General features: G+C 32.1%; 1 protein-coding gene across 7 annotated transcripts; it reads left to right on the top strand.

Annotated features, from left to right (window-relative positions):
* The first annotated feature begins 13,220 nt into the window (after nucleotides 1-13,220).
* On the top strand, nucleotides 13,221-18,381 carry LOC131008691 (E3 ubiquitin-protein ligase RGLG2-like). 7 transcript variants are annotated; one of them, XM_057935696.1, is made up of 13 exons: nucleotides 13,377-13,637; nucleotides 13,731-13,810; nucleotides 14,107-14,590; nucleotides 15,428-15,512; nucleotides 15,592-15,732; nucleotides 15,822-15,935; nucleotides 16,013-16,110; nucleotides 16,583-16,662; nucleotides 16,747-16,852; nucleotides 16,939-17,066; nucleotides 17,214-17,400; nucleotides 17,868-17,924; nucleotides 18,002-18,381. In XM_057935696.1, the coding sequence occupies exons 3-13, from the start codon at nucleotides 14,162-14,164 to the stop codon at nucleotides 18,080-18,082; spliced, it is 1,506 nt and encodes a 501-aa protein (XP_057791679.1). In that variant the 5' UTR covers nucleotides 13,377-13,637; nucleotides 13,731-13,810; nucleotides 14,107-14,161; the 3' UTR covers nucleotides 18,083-18,381. The 7 variants fall into 7 exon arrangements, with proteins under 7 accessions (XP_057791677.1, XP_057791679.1, XP_057791680.1 ...); XM_057935697.1 differs by having other exon boundaries at nucleotides 13,466-13,637; nucleotides 13,731-13,888; XM_057935694.1 differs by lacking the exon at nucleotides 13,731-13,810 and having other exon boundaries at nucleotides 13,221-13,516.
* Nucleotides 18,382-20,280: the final 1,899 nt, after the last annotated feature.

The following is a 20,280-nucleotide window of genomic DNA, read 5'->3' as shown; positions in this document are numbered from 1 at the left end:
TGATAGCCTACTTGATTTTTTTAGTTTTGATTTTTATGCTTTTCATTTAAATTAATTTTACTCAAATTTAAATAACATATTTTTCTAATAGTTAAAAACGCAATTAAACTAAAACATCATTAAAAATTACATAAAAATTAAAAACACCTAATACATCATTAAAAATTACATAAAAATTAAAAACACCTAAAACATCATTAAAATTACATAATTAAAATCCTAGTCTAGACCACGACGCTTGAGCACATCGACGACCATGGATGTGTGCAATGCTCTTTGGGCGTCCGTCGTATCCGTGTTGAGGAGCTGCATATCGAGCTCCCTCTCCTTGATATAGTTCCTCCTGGTGTACTGGGCGGTGAATGCCCTCATCTATTGGTCGAACCTGTCCAACCTCTCCACTATTTCGGGTGGAGGCTCCGAGCTCATCTGCGACGCCGACGCCTTCCCTTTCCCCTTCGCCGCTTTGGCCGCCGCCTTCGCCGCCTTGTTGCCAATGGGCCGGGAAGAGGAGATCTCCTCGCCCGACGCCAAGGTGGTAAAGCCGCCCTCTTCTGTAGTCTTTGTCCTCTTGAAGGCATGCACGTCTCCGGCGAGGTACATCGACTTGAACTTGGGATTGTTTCGGAGAACTTTCCACGCATTTCAAAAGTTGAATACGGCCTTTTGTGGGCTTCGAGCCTTGTCGCGGAGCATATCGTCAGAATGGCCGGAAGGCCAATTGTTGCGCGTCTCCACCCAAATAGCTTCTCAGAGACGCACATCCGCGCTCACTCGGGCCCAGTGGCCTTGAATTTGTCGGATTTTAAGCTCGACATCGATGATGGGGTTGACATGGTCGCGGATCCGTCCCCAATACGCCTCTCCATTTTGATCCGTCCCACGGATGGCGTCGTTCGTCTCCTCCGCCCAAACTTGGACGATGAGACCCGTATGCTCGGGAAGATAAGTATGACGGAGCCTTCCTTCCGCCGCCGGCTTGTCGTGCTTGATTTTGTGGGCGATTTCCTTCCTCCGGCCGCCTTTCTTTGATTTGGAGGCACTTTCCTTGGCACTTGCTGGGGTCTCCTCCAAGTTGATCCCCCCCCATATTGGGGTGATAATCGGCGGAGAGATCGGGGCACCAATTAGGATCATAGTAAGGGTTGTGTGGATCCATGAAGGAAGAAAATATGAGGAGAAATGGAAGAAACAAAATTGTAGATGAAGATGTGTGGAGAAATGGAAGAAAATGGTTTTTAAAGAGAAGAAGAGGGGAAAAAAAAAAATTGAACGGTCAAGGCACGAATTCCAAAAAAATAACAGTCAATTTTTTTTCAAAATTCATTTTTTTTTATTCAGGCGCGTGCATTGCACGCGCCATACAATCCCTTCCTTCGTGCATACTCGAACACTCGAGCAAGCCTCAAGTAAGGGCGCCCCGCAACGCCTTACTCGAGTGCAATGCTCTACTCGAGTAAGGCGATCGAGTAGAGCGTTGCGGGTGCTCTTATATATAGTTATTAAAGTGGAGTATAAGTTATCGTTGGTATTTTGAACATACACTAAAATTTATGTTACAACATATTCTACTGCTGGAGAAAACAATACTACTGCTATCATTTATGCCCCACATCTACGGTTTAGGGTTTAGGGATTGGGTAATGCTAAACAGTCACATTGTGGTCACCCACAATTTATTTAAATAATAAATAATTTAATTTATTTAACTTATTTAAAAAAAATAAGATTTAGTTATTTTATCATATTCTCTACATTGTAATTATTTTTTTATAATTTTTTGGTAACTTTTTTTATTTTTATTAAAAAATAAATTAAAAATAAAAAATGCAAAAAATAAAAAAGAATAAGTACAATGTAGAGAATATAGTAAAATAACTAAATCCTATTTTTATTTTAAAAAATAAATTAAATAAATTAAGATTTTTCTTATCATACTAGTGTGTGGGTGGCCACAATGTGGCTGCATAAATTTATTGTTAGGCATTAGCTTGAGAAAATTTCAACTTCTTTTTAAGAGTATAAATAAGTGTCAGATTCGGTAAGCGGTCTATGGTTGAAAAAAAATGCAGTTAAGAAAATAAATACTAACGTCTTCAAAATTATGATTATAAACTACCATTAATCCTTTAACAAAAAAATATCGAGCAGAATTTTCAAATAATGGTGCGTTTATTTTAGTTGTAAAATTTTCATTGAAAAATGATGGATAAAAAAAGATAAAAAAAATTTATTTTTTTCATTTTTTTATCATATATTTAGTAGAGATGAAAAGATGAGAAAACACCATTTAACGATGCTATTATTCAACATTAGAGAGAAAACGAGTTGCTAGAGAAAAAAAATTCACTCTATCCTAATTTTTTAAAATCATAATAAACATGTGAAAATGATGAAAAAATAGTGAAAATATATATTTTTATCTCATTTCCCATCAAATTAAATGCATCCTAACAAAAACGAAGAAGAAGATCTTGGTTCAGCGCCTGAAAATTAATCAAGCTTAAACTTGAATAGCCCCATTTGGCCCAGGCCAATAGGCTTATTGGGAAATTTGGATGGGCCCACAATTGGCAGTTCTTTAATTTAGGGGTGATGTTATACATATGTGATATGTCCTATTTTACTTACTATAACTTAGAGATGGCAATGGATCCTGGACCCGGTCCAGATCCGCAGATCCATATCCATTTTTTAGGATCTGGATCTTAGGAATAATGGACCCAATGGATCTGGATCGGATCTGGGTTATTCCTATAATTTCCGGATCTGGATCTGGAGCAAAAAATCTGAGACCCAGATTCGGTCCATGGATCCATTTATATATAAAAATATATATAATGTTATTTATTTTTATCTAACTCTAATCTAATATCTATGACTAATCTATATATCTCTTTTCATAAATAATATATAATGCAATTAAAGATAATATTTTACTTTTATTTTAATTTAAATTTTAGTTTTCATTATTATTATTATTATTATTATTATTATTATTATTATTATTATTATTATTATTATTATTATTATTTGTATTGATAAGATTAATTTTCTTTTTTCTATGTAAAATAGAGGACACATTGTTCCAGTGTCATTTAGTACTTGATTATTATATTCTTATTTCTTATTGTTATTAAACTTCGATAATATTTTTATAGAATATGGTTAATTCATTTATTTTGAATAATTGTTGAAAATCTAGACAATAATTATAATTTTATTTGGGATTAATTTAAGATTTATAAATTTAATTTAGAAGACAAAAAGTATGGATCCGGGTCTGGACCCGAGAACCTGTGGATCTTATGGATCTGGACCTGGATCTCATTTTTTTGGATCCATTGGATCTGGACCGGATCTGGGCCTAAGTCAAAAAATCCGGATCTGGATCTGGACCAAGCAGGACCCGGTCCAGATCCGGCCCATTGCCATCCCTACTATAACTCTCTATTTAGAGCTTGTTTTGCTAAGAATGATTACGATATACAATACATTTATGACAGTTTAATAATGGCTACGGGGACATCCCGGACATGTCACGAGTCTTGACATTAATTGGATGATAAATGATTTATTACGATTTTAATTTGGGTGTATAGAATCACTCTTAATTTAGGATTGAAAATAATTAGAGAAAGAATCAAAGAACCCGAGCTAAAATTTTCAAGCAGTCTCTGTACAAGTAATTTTTATGTGTAAATAGAATTTTAATGGACTTAGAATTAAAATTCGATCACTTACTATAATAAATAATTATTCTCTTTCTATTGATTTAATAACATATATTAACGCTACCCCTGAAAATTGTGTCATTATAGTTGAAAGAATATAAAAAATTACATATATATATAGGGTTGGGATCTATGAAGAAGTAATTATATTTCGTTCTGAATAAGTCAATAAATTTACCGAATAAATCACGCGACCGCACAAATAGTTATTTTACTGAATAAACACGTACATTTTTCGTTCATGCTCTCGCGTGATTTATTCAGTAAATGTATTGAGTTATTCAGCCTTCGTTGTTTCCTTCTACATTTAGCATTCTTTATTGATCCATTCCCTATATATATATATATATATTTAAAAATTCATCTTCTATAAAAATAAATTAATTTTTATTTTTATGTTGAAAGATTTTTATTTTTTTTTCTAAAAGTTGGACTGGGCTAAAATTAAATTATGTAGATATTAGGCTAAATATATTTAATATATACAGGACAAAATCCGCCCCTGGTTATTGAGTGTATTGGAAATGCTGAAAAAAAATATTATAATTAGTATTGAGAGTAGTGAAAATGTAAAAAATAAAGATAAATATAGTATTACATAAGTAGTGGGGAGTAGTATATTTTTTTGTGGACATCCAAAAAAAAAATGAAATTTTATCACGAACGGAGAGAGTATTAATTAATAATTATATATTTATGTTTAGTAATTATGTCAGCAACTAAATTCTTATATGTATACTTGTGATCCCCTCGTACATAAAAATCGAATATAGAATTCCGACATCCCACGATCCCGATGTTGAACAATATAATTGTGAGATGCTAAGAGCAATAGAAAGTAAAATAAAAAAGCAAAGCATGAGACATGCAGGAGCGATAGGCGTTGGTGGATCGGAAAATGAGGCACTGAGTATACGGGCGGCGATCCACTGGTTGGCGGCCTCAGTCATCCCAGCTGACGTACGAGTCGGCTGCCCGCACCACACGTCAGCATATCTTCATTGCCTCCTACCACATTAATTAATATTATTAGAAATTATACAAAATTAATTATGTTATACCATAGTAGGCTGTGTCAGATCAAGTGATATTTGGCTGGAGGCGCGCCTCAGCTCCTCCACACCTATGGCGTTTTCATGTCGGACGCATCCCATCTGGTCCAGGAATCCTGGCTTAGGCGACATCCAATAGGGAAAGAAAACTACATTTTACAAGATTTTCAATCCCATGCATGCATTCTCTCTTAATCATTAATTAGTTAATTAAAATTAGAGAGGATGAAGTCTACGATAAGGCGGCCGTCGGATTCTCTTCCGGAAGAAACTGTCGCCGTATGGCGGCTGAATTTCCACCGGTGTGGGACTTTGAATCGCCGAAGTTGTAGACTGCCGGAAAATTACACGGCGGCCTCAGATGAACGCGTCTTCCTACAGCAATATCACCCAAAGTTAATGGAAAAGCAGCATTTTTGCACGTACACTTCATTTTTGTGTATCAGAAAATATATAGAACAACTTAACAATGTAGTACACCAATTTATATATGAATTTTGAGTGAGGATGGGGTCGGAGGAGAGGAGAAATTTGAAAAGCTTATTTGGCTTGGTTGAGGTTCACACTAATAATGCATGTGTTGCGAGTTTGTTTATGATTTTGGATTTATTTGCTGATTTTAGGCAGTGGGAGTGGCATTATTCTTGCTCCACTTTTGTTGTTCTTATCTAGCTGCACTTTGCAGCTGGAATCCAGTTTTGTTTGGATTTATATATACACTATTGATACATATTGATATATCTCAACAACATTTTCATAAGGAGGGAGTGATTAGGCTACAAATTCATTTTAAAATGAGAACTACCAATTATGAAATTATAAAAAAAATGGGTAATGAAAAGTGATGATTTACATTTTAAAAAAAAAAATCGCCTGCTATAAGATTTGAACATAAACCATAATTTCATTCAACGAAATGATAAATTGACCATATATTTTCATAATTTAAGGGCGAAAAATCTATACCTATTATAAAAGAGCCTTGTTTTACAAAATTTGATTTGCCTAATATGTCCCTATTTCTTAATCTATTTTAAGGACAATAGTGTAATATCATATTATTATTATTATTATTCTAATCTTTTTTTATTTAGTTGATTATTGTCATAATAATGAACATAAAAGAATTCAACTACAATCACAATTCTAAACAAGTTCGATTTTATCTATATTTATCACATATAAATCTATTATTTAAATCCAAGACTTATTAATTTTTTTAAACAAATTTACTATATAAATTCAATAAATTTATAAAGAAAAACTCAACGAAGAATCTAAATCTATATACACAAAAAGATTCGAAAAATGCATAAACACATTGAGGAAATATTTTTTAGTTAGATAAATAATATCAAATAATAGTATTGTTATCCTTCTACGAAAATAAAATTAGCAAAGTTAAATTTCATAAATAATTTGATTGGATAAAAAGGCAAAAACATGGGTGAGACTGATCGAGTGTATGGATGAGAGGGTCAGGGAAGGGTTGGGGCGCAGGTCAGCGGTTGGGCGCAGGTCGCGAGTCTCAGGCCGGTTGAAAATTACGAATAATTCAAAGTAATTATTGTTGTGATGAAAAAATAAATTTTTTTTCCGCGATGATTGTCATTTTTACCCACGAGAACTTGTACTTTTCATTTATTTGGTCAAATAATTATTATCGTAAGATAAGATAACCATTGATATGAAGAAATGTAATGTTTCAATAAATATCATAATATATATAAAAAAAGCAAAAAAATATTGTTGCAACTAAGAATTGAACCAACGAGAGATGATAGATGAAGGAGCGTACCACTGAGCTAACAAATGTTATTTGTAAAGTAGCAGATACTTTTTATTTATTCGCTCCTGGTGAGAACCAATTTAAGTTCTATTTTTATTCCTACAAATATTCTATTATTATTACTATAGATATTATTTTAATTTAATACATTAGTATATATTAAAAGTTTTGAATATGATTACATTGCTATATATTAAAAGAAAAAATAATTTAAACCCTCAAAATAAAGATTTTAAAAAATGTAAATACTTAAGGATATGATTATTAATATATAGGATAACATATCTTCAGAATGTGCACTTAAAAAATTATCATGGATAAATAATATATCACACAACTTTATGCGATATTCCTCTAATTTTGACATAGATGCTAATTAGTAATTACCATTGGAAGAAGATATGGAAAATAATGCATTAGTTTGACATAAAATAATGCACGACTATTATGATATATTCAAAAATTACTTTAAGCAACATTAATTTGTACATTAATTCATCAAGTAATTGTACTAATTTTTTGTTCAACTTTCAACTTTCAACTTTCAACTTTCAACTTTCAAATTAAATTAATTCATTGGTTTGACAATCTTTTATGTGGAGTTATGTATTCATTTATAGCCTACATACCTAATTCTTTCAAAATAATTAAGAGCTTCTATAAATATTACTCTTAGGAGGCCCTTGCTACCTTATAGATCCATCAAATTATAAAAATATGCATGGCATAAGTTAGGAATGAGACTTTGGGAAGAAGACATATAATTTTGATAGTGTAAGGGGTGTTTACTATTGAGGGTTAACTTAATAGGGAAAGATAGCATATACACCCTCGGTTCCAGCCAAGACGATACATTTATTTTTCGGCACGAAATTTAAGGAGTTGTAGATTAGTGTTTTAAGTGGGGCAAATTGCATGAAAATACCCCACTTTATACCAAAATCTGGTTTTTTGACAATCTTTTCAATTGTAGCAAAAATTTGAACTACCTTTCAATTTGTTGCAATTGACTTCCGGAGTAATTTTCCGGCCAACTTAATGCTGATGTGGATTCCCGTAAGGTTGATGTGGCACGCCTCGCCGGCTAATCAAACGAAAAATTGCATGAAAATACCCCACTTTATACCAAAATCTGGTTTTTTGACAATCTTTTCAATTGTAGCAAAAATTTGAACTACCTTTCAATTTGTTGCAATTGACTTTCGGAGTAATTTTTCGGCCAACTTAATGCTGATGTGGATTCCCGTAAAGTTGATGTGGCATGCCTCGCCGGCTAATCAAACGACAACGTCTCTAATTACCTTAAACGATGTCGTTTTCCACGATTTTAAGCAAATTACAATTTCTAGTTTTATATATTTGTTGATTAGGGCTTCAAATGTCCTCATTTCTTCTCCCAAATTTTCTCATCTCAGTTGAAATTCTTGTTCCATAAATTTTCTAAAGAAAAAAAAACATATGAATTAAATAAAAGTATATTTTAAAGAGTACAAGATACTTGATGTGGGTATTTTTGTACATGATGAGAAGTAGCGCCTCTCCGGATTAGTCACACTATTTGAAGCCTGCAAGATGCATGGCTCTGGTTCTTCGCATCTGCAGAATTTTGGAGGTAAAGGGAAATTGTATGAGCTCAGTCGTCCCGTTTGAGAAGAAGAATCCACCAGTTCAAAGATTTTTGCTGCAAATGAGAATTTATGGAACAAGAATTTCAACTGAGATGAGAAAATTTGGGAGAAGAAATGAGGACATTTGAAGCCCTAATCGACAAATATATAAAACTAGAAATTGTAATTTGCTTAAAATCGTGGAAAACGACATCGCTTAAGGTAATTAGAGACGTTGTCGTTTGATTAGCCGGCGAGGCGTGCCACATCAACTTTACGGGAATCCACATCAGCATTAAGTTGGCCGGAAAATTACTCTAGAAGTCAATTGCAACAAATTGAAAGGTAGTTCAAATTTTTGCAACAATTAAAAAGATTGTCAAAAAACCAGATTTTGGTATAAAGTGAGGTATTTTCATGCAATTTGTCGTCCGGCGAGGCATGCCACATCAACTTTACGGGAATCCACATCAGCATTAAGTTGGCCGGAAAATTACTCCGGAAGTCAATTGCAACAAATTGAAAGGTAGTTCAAATTTTTGCTACAATTGAAAAGATTGTCAAAAAACCAAATTTTGGTATAAAGTGAGGTATTTTCATGCAATTTGCCCTTTTAAGTGTGTAATAATAAAGTGATAAAGTAGGAGAGAGAATGTAATAAAGTGATAAAGTAGGAGAGAGAATGTAATAAGAGAATACTTAATTAGTGTTAATTAAGTGTTTAAAATTCCTTATTTTTGCCAAATATAGAAATGTATCATCTTCGTTGGGATGGCCCGAAAAGGAATATGTAGCATCTTGGGCGGGACGGAGGGAGTATATGTTAACTCATTATTTATTAAGATGAATTCAAATTTTAAGATATCTCAATACCCTTGATAATTTCTATAGTTTAAGATAACCGGCTTGAGTCTTATCCAATTGAAAGGGGATTGGAGAAATCCCATTAATAAGGATAAAAATTCTCAATTATGTATATTTTAAATCATGAAAAGTAAATGCATCTTAAATTATCTACAAATATTAAAATAACCATTTTACTTAAGCAAATATTGATTCTAATAACAAAAATAAAAATATAATAATGCTAACCACTACTACCCAAAATGCTCTTTTATAAATATATATTTTTTGAACTTTTACAAGACAAATTTTGAAAATTTGATAGATTAATTATTTATAAAATTAGTTTTTACAAAGTTATATTTGTAAAAACAAATCGAAAACCTTCCATCACGTTTAATCAAGTGTTAATGGTGTGAAACGTACAAAATTTGGATAGTATGGCTACAACTTAATTTGTTCACATTTACTCTATGGACAATTTTGTCTACAGTGTTAAGCAAAATGATTATTTAAAGGTATTGACACAAAAGAAAAATGAGACATTCCTTATTAGTGATCTTCAAATTTCAAGTATGAGTATCATATAGTGAACTCTCTTTTTGTATGCCATGTAACTATAGTAATTATAGCTAGCCATAATAACAATTTATTTTATGATTTAGAAATATTTAATTGGATTAGTGGGACTATATAAGATGATAGCAAAACAACTTTTTTTGTCTTGTAATTAGAAAAATATAATATGTGCATTTTCTTCGTCTAATCTTACTCAATTATATTATAATATATTATCATTATAACTACAATACAATTTTGATGATCAAAATTCTACACATGTATATGATTTTATTTTATTTTTTATTTATTTCTTTCTACCTTCTTGCAAGTATTTATTAAAGTTAATAATCAATAATTAATAGTATTATAATATTTTCATCTTTAAATATATTATTATTTTTAATAAACAGGGATGTCAAAAAAGCCCGAAACCGACGGGTCGACCCGACTAGACCGATAAAAAAGGTGGGTTAGGGCTGAAAATTTTTAGCCCGAAAAAAAATTAGCCCGAATGGCCCGAACCAAAAATAGCCCGAGCCCGATAGGGTTGGCCCGAAAATCGAGTGGGTTGGCCCGATTAACCGAACATATTCTTAATAATTGATTTTTAAACTTTAATACTTTACTTTTTAATTCGATAATAACATTTTGAAGCTTGTAGAATATGTTTTGATTTTTTTCAACGGTTAATAACAAACATCTATGATATAAAAGTCAAAGAAAGATAGTCATTTATGTTAAATCTATATACAATTTTTATCAGAAACGAAATTAATGTTAGATATTATGTAAACTTATGTTAAAATAACACTATTTTTTGTATCTAAAATAAAGTGAAATGTTTTGATTTAAAAAATACGACATATTTTTATTACAAGAATATGATTATCTATACAAAAATTAAACATATAAAAAAAATCGTAAAACTTGCGGGCCCGAACGGGCTAGCCCAAAACCAAGTGGGTTAGGGTTAGGGTCGAAAAATTTTAGCCCGAAAAATAAAAAAACCGACTAGCCCGAACCAAAAATAATCCGAAACCGAATATGCTAACCCGAAACCGAGTGGACTGGCCCGATTGACATCCCTACGTGCAACGCACGTAACCTCTGCTAGTAATTTCTAAATGTGGCGTGCGAGTATTCTAGAATGGGGAGTACTGAGTAATTGGCGTCGGTCCAACTGCCATGTGAGTCATGTGAGGGACAGAAATATCATACCTGGTGATGAAACGTGTTGGGGTCATACTTCATAGGTGTCAAATGTCAATACAATCATGCATTAAAATCTCATACAAATAGTGATATGCATAATCGATCGACGCCCTATACATTATTTATGAGAATGTAAAGAACAGCATTTACGTTTTCATCATTATGTTTGAATTGTCAACTTTAGATATTACCATAAAAATTGTAATTTAATTTATTTTTTACCCCTTTAAAAACTATAGTGAGGAGTAGAATACTGATACGACTTATATATGAAGTGTAAGAAAGAAAGCAAAATACATTCAGATAAAAGAGAATGATGTATATTTTATCTATAAAAGAGAATTATATTGATAAAATATAGCACAAGATTTGTGGTAGAACTATTATTTATTTCTAAGTTGGTAACTTTTATAACTAACGTGATACATAATTTACAATAACTATTTTAAAAGTGAACAAAAATTTATACATTCAACATATATGTTGATAATATTTTAAAGCTTTGACTTCCCAATACTATACGATTTTGTTTATATGATACATAAATCATTACCGACCATACATATCAATTCCCTTCCAATATACTCCTTTCCTCTACGTAAAATAGTCATTTTTTGCTATTTTTTACGTACATAAAATTAGTTTATTTTTATTTTTGATTTTTTTTTTAATAACAAACCTCAATCTCCACTCATAATACTAATTTTTAAGTGGAACCCCTTCTACATTCACAATACTAAATTATTTTTTATTAAAACTCGTATTGTTCATTTCTATAACTATTTATCATGGACTGATGGAGTATTATTCATACGTGTATTTGTATATAATTGTCTAGGTATTGAAATTTGGACCAATGTAGTAAAATGTATTGAATAGATTTGTACCTAATTCAAGAAAAGTCGACCATCGAACGTGATTAGGCTAAGAGTAGCACCAATTAGTCTCTATTGTCCTTATCTAATGTGTTACTCTAGCTATCAGTGAGTTTAGCCAAATCAAGGATTTCCTAACTTACCTTTTCCTTAGTGATGCAAGAATTGAATATCGAGTTAATTACAATTTTTTTAATATTACCTTTTAAAATCCAGATCATACTTGAATCTAGGGCTGTCTAAATGGTTATCGGGTTTTGGGTATCCAATTAACCGAACCGAAATTTCCGGGTTTGGGTATCCAATAAACGAAAATTTCGGGTAATGGATCGGTTTCGATTATTGTTTTTTTGGAAATTTCGGTTATCGGTTAACCCGAAAAACCGATCGGGTTAACCGAATAACCGAAAATTATTTTATTAATTATTTAATATATATATATATATATATATTATCAATATATCATACTATATAATATATTATATATTTGTAAATTAATATATAAATATATTTGTAAATTATTTAATATATATATTTGTAAATTATTATATATATATTATATATAATATATTTGTAAATTTACATATATATTATATATTTGTAAATTTATATATATATATTATATATTTACAAATATATTATAAATTTGTAAATTTATAATATATATTGGTAAATTTACAAATATATTATATATATAATATATATTATATATTTACAAATATATTATATTTGTAAATTTACAAATAATTTACATATATAGTATAATATATTTACAAATATATTATATATTTGTAAATTTACATATATATTATTTATTTGTAAATTATTTAATATATATATATATAATATATATTTGTAAATATATATTATATATTTGTAATTTCTTTTAGAGTATATAGAGCAAAAAATATTTGAATTTTATTTTTTAAATGGGTATTTCGGATACCCAAATAACCCAATTGGTTAACCGAAGCGGGTATTGGGTAACCGAACTTCTAAAACGGTTCGGGAACGGTTATTGAAATTTGGCAATTTCGGGTTCGGGTAACCGAAAATTCGGGTACGGGTAACCGAACCCGAACCGATCGACAGCCCTATTGAATCTACAACTAATTCTAAACAACCACAAAAATGCAAATATACCAATTGATATGGGTTGAGTTTAGATTGGAATATTGTCTAATGGCTCTTGACTTGTTAAATACTCCCTCCGTCCCAACTGAAATGTCCTGTTTTTCTTTTTGGGTTGTCCCACTTGAAATGTCATGTTTCCTTTTTTGGCAATACACTCTATCTCTATACTTAATATTTAAATAATTTCCACCAACCCATTTTATCTACTTATACACATTTCTTAATTTCCGTGCCGAAAAGAAACAAGACATTTCAGCTGGGACGGAGGGAGTATTTCAATTTTATATTTCTTGATATTTTAGAAACAAAACCAACAGTAAATGTAATGTAATGAATAAATGAGCTAAATAAAATAGCTAAAGCCATAATAAGACTTGGAGTGCCCGCAACAAACAATCTAGTCGATGAATGAGTATATAATTTGTTAAACAGATGTAAGATTCCCACTAAAAAAGCCCCTTTTTTCCACCAATCAATTTTTCAAAAGGCCAGTAAAGAGAAAGTTCCTGCTGCCTGCTAATTCCAGCATTTTCATTAAAAATACAATAAATTTCTAGAAAAGTTGAACCCCTTTTGTTTGAAATTTGCGTGTCAAATTCCCTTTTTCTGATACGGATTCTGAATCCTGCAATGACTCCTGGCGATAAAGAAATGTTGCCAAGACTAATTTTCGCTGCTCAGCTCTCTTTCTCTCTCTATAATTAATCTAGTAAGTGGGATCTTGAAAAAGCTGGTTGAGTCTTCAGAAGTTACAATTTTGATGATGGTTTTTATTTGGGATTTCACATTTTCGCTTAGATTGCAAGTTTCTGTGTGGACACATTAATTTGGTGTGTATTGCGTGCTTGGATGTCTCTTCTTGGCCTTAGTCTATCTAATAAATATGGAGTTTAGTCTATCTAATAAATATGGGGTAATTTCAGATAAAATAGAAGGTTTATTTGACAAGAGCAATTTGAAAGAGACTTGTATGATCTTTCAAAAGTCGGTCCACCGTTTACCAGTACGCTGTTTCTTCTCTCTCGAAGCCGCCTTGCTTTAAATCATTGTCGAATTCACATTTTAGTTGTGATTTTTTAAGGTTATATATGAGTTTTCCGCATGCTGCAGTTCAATAAATCAGGCATCTATTTATTAGCGCACAATTTGATTTGTCTTCTCTTGGTTGTTAAGAGGTTTTCTTGATTCCCTGCCGTTGTCTTGTAATAATTGGACTTATCGTTTTAGGTTGGGATGCTTTGTGTCGGAACTTTTGGGATTTTAAATTGACAGTTTTCTGTGATTCACTTTGTGGTGTAGGAGGGTTTGATAATTGTGAATTTTTTGGGGGATTTTTGCTGATTTTCTTACTTGGATGGGAAATAAAAATTCGAGCCCTAGAGATGAAGGTAGTTGGAGGCAACCTTCAACAACTAGGACTAGTTCTTCTTCTGGATGGACGCACGACTCTGCTCATGCAACATTTTCGCAGTATGCACAAAATTATCCTAAGCCGAATCAACCTTCAACGACTGGTTCTAGTTCATCTGCAGGGCTGCAGCATGATGACATGAACATTGAATCTTCGAATTCATATCATCATGATCAGAGGCCCCCTGTAGCGCCTTTATATCCAGCAGGATATCCCCCGATTGAGCAGTTCTATGCTACGCCCCAATATTATGCACCTCCATCACCTACACCCGAACCATACCATTTGCTCGATCCTACAGTACATGTACCAAAAAAGAGGCTTGATAAGAGGTATTCGAGGATTGCTGACAACTATCATTCGTTACAGGAGGTATGTGTGGTACTTTGTGCCTGAAGACATCAGAATTGGCGGTTTCATCTGATATCATGTGTCATATGTTTGAATGCTGTTGTTACTTCATTGGAATGAACTAGCCGGATTAAAAATCTGAGGAGCATTACCTTCCCCTGACAGGGAAGGTGTAGCTTCAACATCATTTCCATATAAAATGCACGTGAAGTTTTCACCTTCGATAGCTAAAGTTTGGACAAGGCTGTCGGAAGTGTTTTAAGTTCTCGAGTACCATTTCTCTGACAAATCTGCAACTTTTATGTGCCTTTGAGCATGCATGTCACGGACTCCCTGAATATGCCTGGGATAAGATGTTAATTACAATGTCACTCCTTATATATGCTTTTTAGGATATACAACTTTGTGGCTTTAAGCTGATTTCTTTGTTTGGTGGAGTAAATAAAGAGAGTATACACAACATAGATGCAAAACATGATATAATCCATCTTTAAGAGAGTGATAGAGAAGAATAATTCGCTGTAAATGGAAAATGCTTAAGATTCTTGCTTCAAATCAGCTTATCTAAATGTTATGATATCTATAATTTGAGTACTAGGGATGACATACAAATAGTTTCTGACAATTTGAAAGCCAGATTTACGTTGAAGAAGGGAGTGGTCAAATAATTCTTATCTGAACCATATGTTGAGTGTGTATAAGTTTCTTTTCTGTCTTATGATTTTCTCAAAGACACATTTCTGTATACTCTCAATGCTGTGATCCATGCACACACACACACACACACATATATATATATATATATGAGTCTTGAAAATTAGTCTTGTTGAGGAGATTCATTGGAACTGATTTCTGCAGGTGACTGAAGCTCTTGCACGAGCTGGTCTTGAGTCTTCAAACCTAATTATCGGGATTGATTTTACTAAGAGCAATGAATGGACTGGTAGGTATATTTATCCATATAGATCGATTGCATTACTAGAACTTCTGGAGAAATATTCTAAACTTGGTTTCATTTTTAGGCAAGAAATCATATAATGGACAAAGCTTACATCACATTGGAAGTGGTCTGAATCCCTACGAACAAGCCATAACTATTGTCGGGAAAACCTTGGCAGCTTTTGATGATGATAATTTGATCCCCTGTTTTGGGTTTGGAGATGGTACTACATGATAAATTGTGTTTTTTCTAAAAGTTATTGTTGATGTAGCAATTTGTGATCTGTTTCTTTGTTTAAATTGAACTTGGCAGCATCAACTCATGATCAAGATGTATTTAGTTTTTATCCTGATGGAAGGCATTGCAATGGATTTGAAGAAGTTCTACACCGTTACAGAGAGCTTGTTCCCAATCTCAAGCTGGCAGGTTAATCCATAAATAGTCTATCTTGTATAGCTTGGTGTTAAATATAATTTTTTTCTCTAACGCTTTCTTTGCTGCAGGGCCAACATCATTTGCACCAATAATCGAAATGGCTATGACTGTTGTTGAGCAGAATCGGGGCCAGTACCATGTTTTAGTGATTATTGCAGATGGACAGGTATGCTACCTTCATACATGGCTTGTATAGAATAGTTGTTAGTGGACTGCAGTCAAGGATTCTTCTTTCCTTTTAACTATATTTTTGATATAATTCTGTGAATTTTGAAATATTGTAAAGTTCGAAGAAAAAGTTAGAACTGAGGACTAAAAGAGCATATATGAGGCCTGACTACCACGCAAGATGCAGCAGCTTTGTTATTTTTTGGAAAGTTTTGTTTGAAGTTCTAAAACTATGATATTGGGATCTCTATTAGTATCTGCACGGCTTAGAATTCTCTCTTTCGGTCATCAATAGCATTTGGAAGCGCAAGACAAATTTGATCTAATTTTGTAATGTACAACCTTGAAGGATTTCACTTGTTTCAGTGATTCTGATGGATATAGTTGAATGTTTAGGTGCCGCTAGAGCTTTTCCTTCTGTTACTTTTTATTTGGTTGTACACGTCTCATTTATCTTGTCCTCTTCTTAGGTCACAAGAAGTGTTGATACTGAATATGGTCAGTTGAGTCCACAGGAGCAGAAAACTGTTCAAGCAATAGTTGAAGCTAGGTAAATATTAGTAAATGCGAGCTGTATTCTGTTTCTCAACTTTGGAGTAAACATGTTGAAGTAATGTTGCTATAATACCTGCAGCAAGTTGCCTCTATCCATCGTTTTGGTTGGTGTTGGAGATGGCCCATGGGATACGATGAAGGAATTCGACGACAATATCCCTGCACGGGAGTTCGATAACTTCCAGGTAAGTCTCTTTCTTCAGATGGTATATTTCTTTAACTCGTTGAGCATATACCATATTTTTCACTGAGATTCTCTTTGGGCTTCTAGTTTGTCAACTTCACGGAGATCATGGCTAAAAATACTCACCAAACTCGAAAGGAAACAGAATTTGCTCTTTCAGCATTGATGGAAATCCCCACTCAGTATAAAGCAACGATGGAGCTTAATCTGTTGGGGTAAGCTTCTCACACGTGTGGCTTTTTGTGTGTTTCTTCATCTCGTCTGTACCTGCGCACGGTCCCTTTTGGTGTATTTACGACACTCTCCGCGTCTATTAAGTGAATGTGCTGCTTACTCTTTTTTTCATGTTTTGGGCATTTCAGTGGAAGGAAAGGGCACATTCCGGAGAGAATTGCACTTCCTCCTCCCATCTACGGCGCTGCTGCATTTGGCAGCAGTTCAAAGCCCTCGCCTGCAGATACTTTTCAGTACAACCCTAGTTCGTACTATGAGTACACTGCTCGTGCTGCTACAGCTCCTTCTGCTCCGAGTTCTAATTATGAACACCAGGTAAATACAAACAAAATACATATATTTTGTAGGGGTAATTGCGCATGCACTAAGCTCAGCCTGACAGCCTCTAAATACACGAATTTTCAATTGTTCTTATTTTTCACAAGGTTGTCGATTGCCCCCAAATTAATGTTGAAGTAGATGCCTGAAATGTCTACATAGCTTAAACGATCAATATAATAAACGATGTAGTTGGATATGTGCGCCACTTCAGCTAGTCAAGCATTATTTGCCACTTCTGTTAGCCACAATAACATTAATTTGCCAGAAATTGACAACTGTGTGAAAAATCAGAACAATTGCAAATTCATGTAATTTGAGGTTTTAGTCTAAGTGCAAAATCAGAATTAGGTGAATGTTCGTGTATTTAAGCGCAATTACCCCTAATTTGTAATATCGAATCTGCCCTCTTCAACTGCTTCGTCCATCCAATCCAAGAATTAAACTATGAACGCGTTTTGCAGATTTGTCCCATATGTCTTAGTAATCCGAAGGACATGGCCTTTGGCTGCGGTCATCAGGTAATCTATTTATTCGATTTGTAATTCAAGAAGATGCAATGGCAATGGCACCGAGTTAAATCTCTTTGTATTTTCAGACGTGTTGCGAGTGTGGGCAAGAACTTCAGCTGTGTCCAATCTGCCGGAATCGGATAGAGACGAGAATAAAGCTTTACTGAAGCTTAGCTAGTCCAATGCAACGGTACTAACCCTACCGCCAAATTCTTTATATTGGTTTTCAACGTCATAGAAATGAAGCCATAGAATGATGAAATCTGATCAGGGACGCTGATTGATTGATTCAAGAATTTTACTGCTTCGAACAAGATTTGTTTGTAAATACTTTGTTGATACAGAATATTAGTATTTCTCTAGTCGGATTTGCAGATGTGAATACTTTCTTTTTTTTTTTTTTGAGAAGAGATGTGAATACATTTGTTTTCTAATTTTTTAATTTTTATTCACTGCTGTATTTTTACGTTGGTTTTCCTGTGCCCAGTGGAAGTCCCTTTTTGCCTAGTTGTTGTTTAGTCAATGCCACATTTGGTGAATTATGTTCGTATATGTATTTGAAACTCAATTATACAGGTATATATGTTCAAATTTGTAATATATTTTAATATTTTGTATTTAATGTAATGTATCGTTTGTAGTGTTTATAAGATCTTAGTAGCTCAGAATACATGTATTTCGTGCTTAGCAAAAATTTATCCATCAAAGTAAACGCAACCTATGTGAAGTTAATTTCAAGCTCGTGTGGTAGACATATTAGGATATTAGGATATGACGATATAACTTAAATTAGTATATATATTCTAGAAAGAGTTGATTGTTACTGTATTTTTTGTGTTTGGTAATTTAAAAATGAAATGTAGATACCATGAATTAGTTGCTTGGTACTTCCGTTTAAAGTCTAGCTTAAATTTGCAATTTACAATTATAATCTTATTACTATTTCTCTCTCCTCTCATTTTCTCGCCAAATCTTCAATCTTCTTTTTTCTATTTTAATTATATTTAAAAAATTGTTAACTTCGATTCATGAAAAAAAAAAAATATGTATGTTAAACTAAAGATTATGAAAATATTTTTAATTCGATGTAAAATTATAAAAAGATAATTTTAAATGAATAAATTATGATCATTTAAATTATCAAAATTAATTTTTGTTCTCTCTTATTTATTTATAATGTTGAACATCATATTTTTTTCATTTTATTTTTGTTTGTTGGTGAAAAAATAAGTGGATGTTATTTTCTTAACTTTCGAAAATTTTTACATGATTGTATAATTATAATTATTTTAAATTTAAACATTTTAAAATTATAATAAGTTTTAATGCAATTAAGGAGAATAAAATTTATACTATTAATTTTGAAATGAATTTATAAATAAAAAATTAGTTATATATATATATCCTAAAATTAGAATTTAAAATATTATATAGATTTATTTAATTATGTGTACGAATTCTTTATTTATTTATTTACATAAACATATTTTTCGTTATATGTATTTGTTGCTCAAAATGCGATTAGCTTAAATTCTTTGCTTTACATTCTATAACGTATTTAACTATTATTATACAATACTAATTGGATTTAATATTATACTCATCAAGTTAATAATATTGCTATTATACATTATTTTAAATCAAATACTAATATTTAAATTAAACATATTTTTTTCTTACCAATTAATCTAACTTATAAATAATGAGATTTTGATATTTTTATATAATTTAAAATTTTAAAAACAAATAAATATATTGTGACTCGTGCATCGTACGAGATAGCGTACTAGCTTCTAACAAAAGAAAAACCCAACGGTGGCAAATCTTGCTATGAAATAAATATTGTAGGTAACTTACATTATTGCATGAAGTAATTCCTTGTAACCTGGCACAATTACTGCAGCTCACACCATCACATTTATCTCTAGTTATTGTAATAATAATATATTAGTTTGCCATAGTTGAGCCATAATCATCGATATAGTTGTCACAGCCTTAAATTTGAAAGATCCATAATTGTCGATATAGTTGTCACAGCCTCAAATTTGAAAGAGGAAAAAAACATACTCCTACAGTTTCGAATTAATACTTTAGAGAAATATTAATTAAAATATAATTACAATGTAACTAAGGGCATTCTATTGCACAACCAATTACCCTGAAGTTTTCATATCTTTCATGTGCTACGTACGTACCCGAACAGAATATTAAACCTAAAAATAAATAGACTTAATCAAATCATTGTATTAGCAGTTCATATTAATTATATATTAAATAAATAAACCTAATCAAATCATTGTATTAGCAAGTCATAGTTTATTGTTATATTAATTCACTTTGGATCTTATGTAATGTCTCCACTTTG

Source organism: Salvia miltiorrhiza, chromosome 2 (assembly GCF_028751815.1).
Source record: "Salvia miltiorrhiza cultivar Shanhuang (shh) chromosome 2, IMPLAD_Smil_shh, whole genome shotgun sequence".
Taxonomy (NCBI): domain Eukaryota; kingdom Viridiplantae; phylum Streptophyta; class Magnoliopsida; order Lamiales; family Lamiaceae; genus Salvia; species Salvia miltiorrhiza.
The sequence above is the reverse complement of the archived record's forward strand: the minus strand, read 5'-3'. Positions and strand labels throughout refer to the sequence as shown.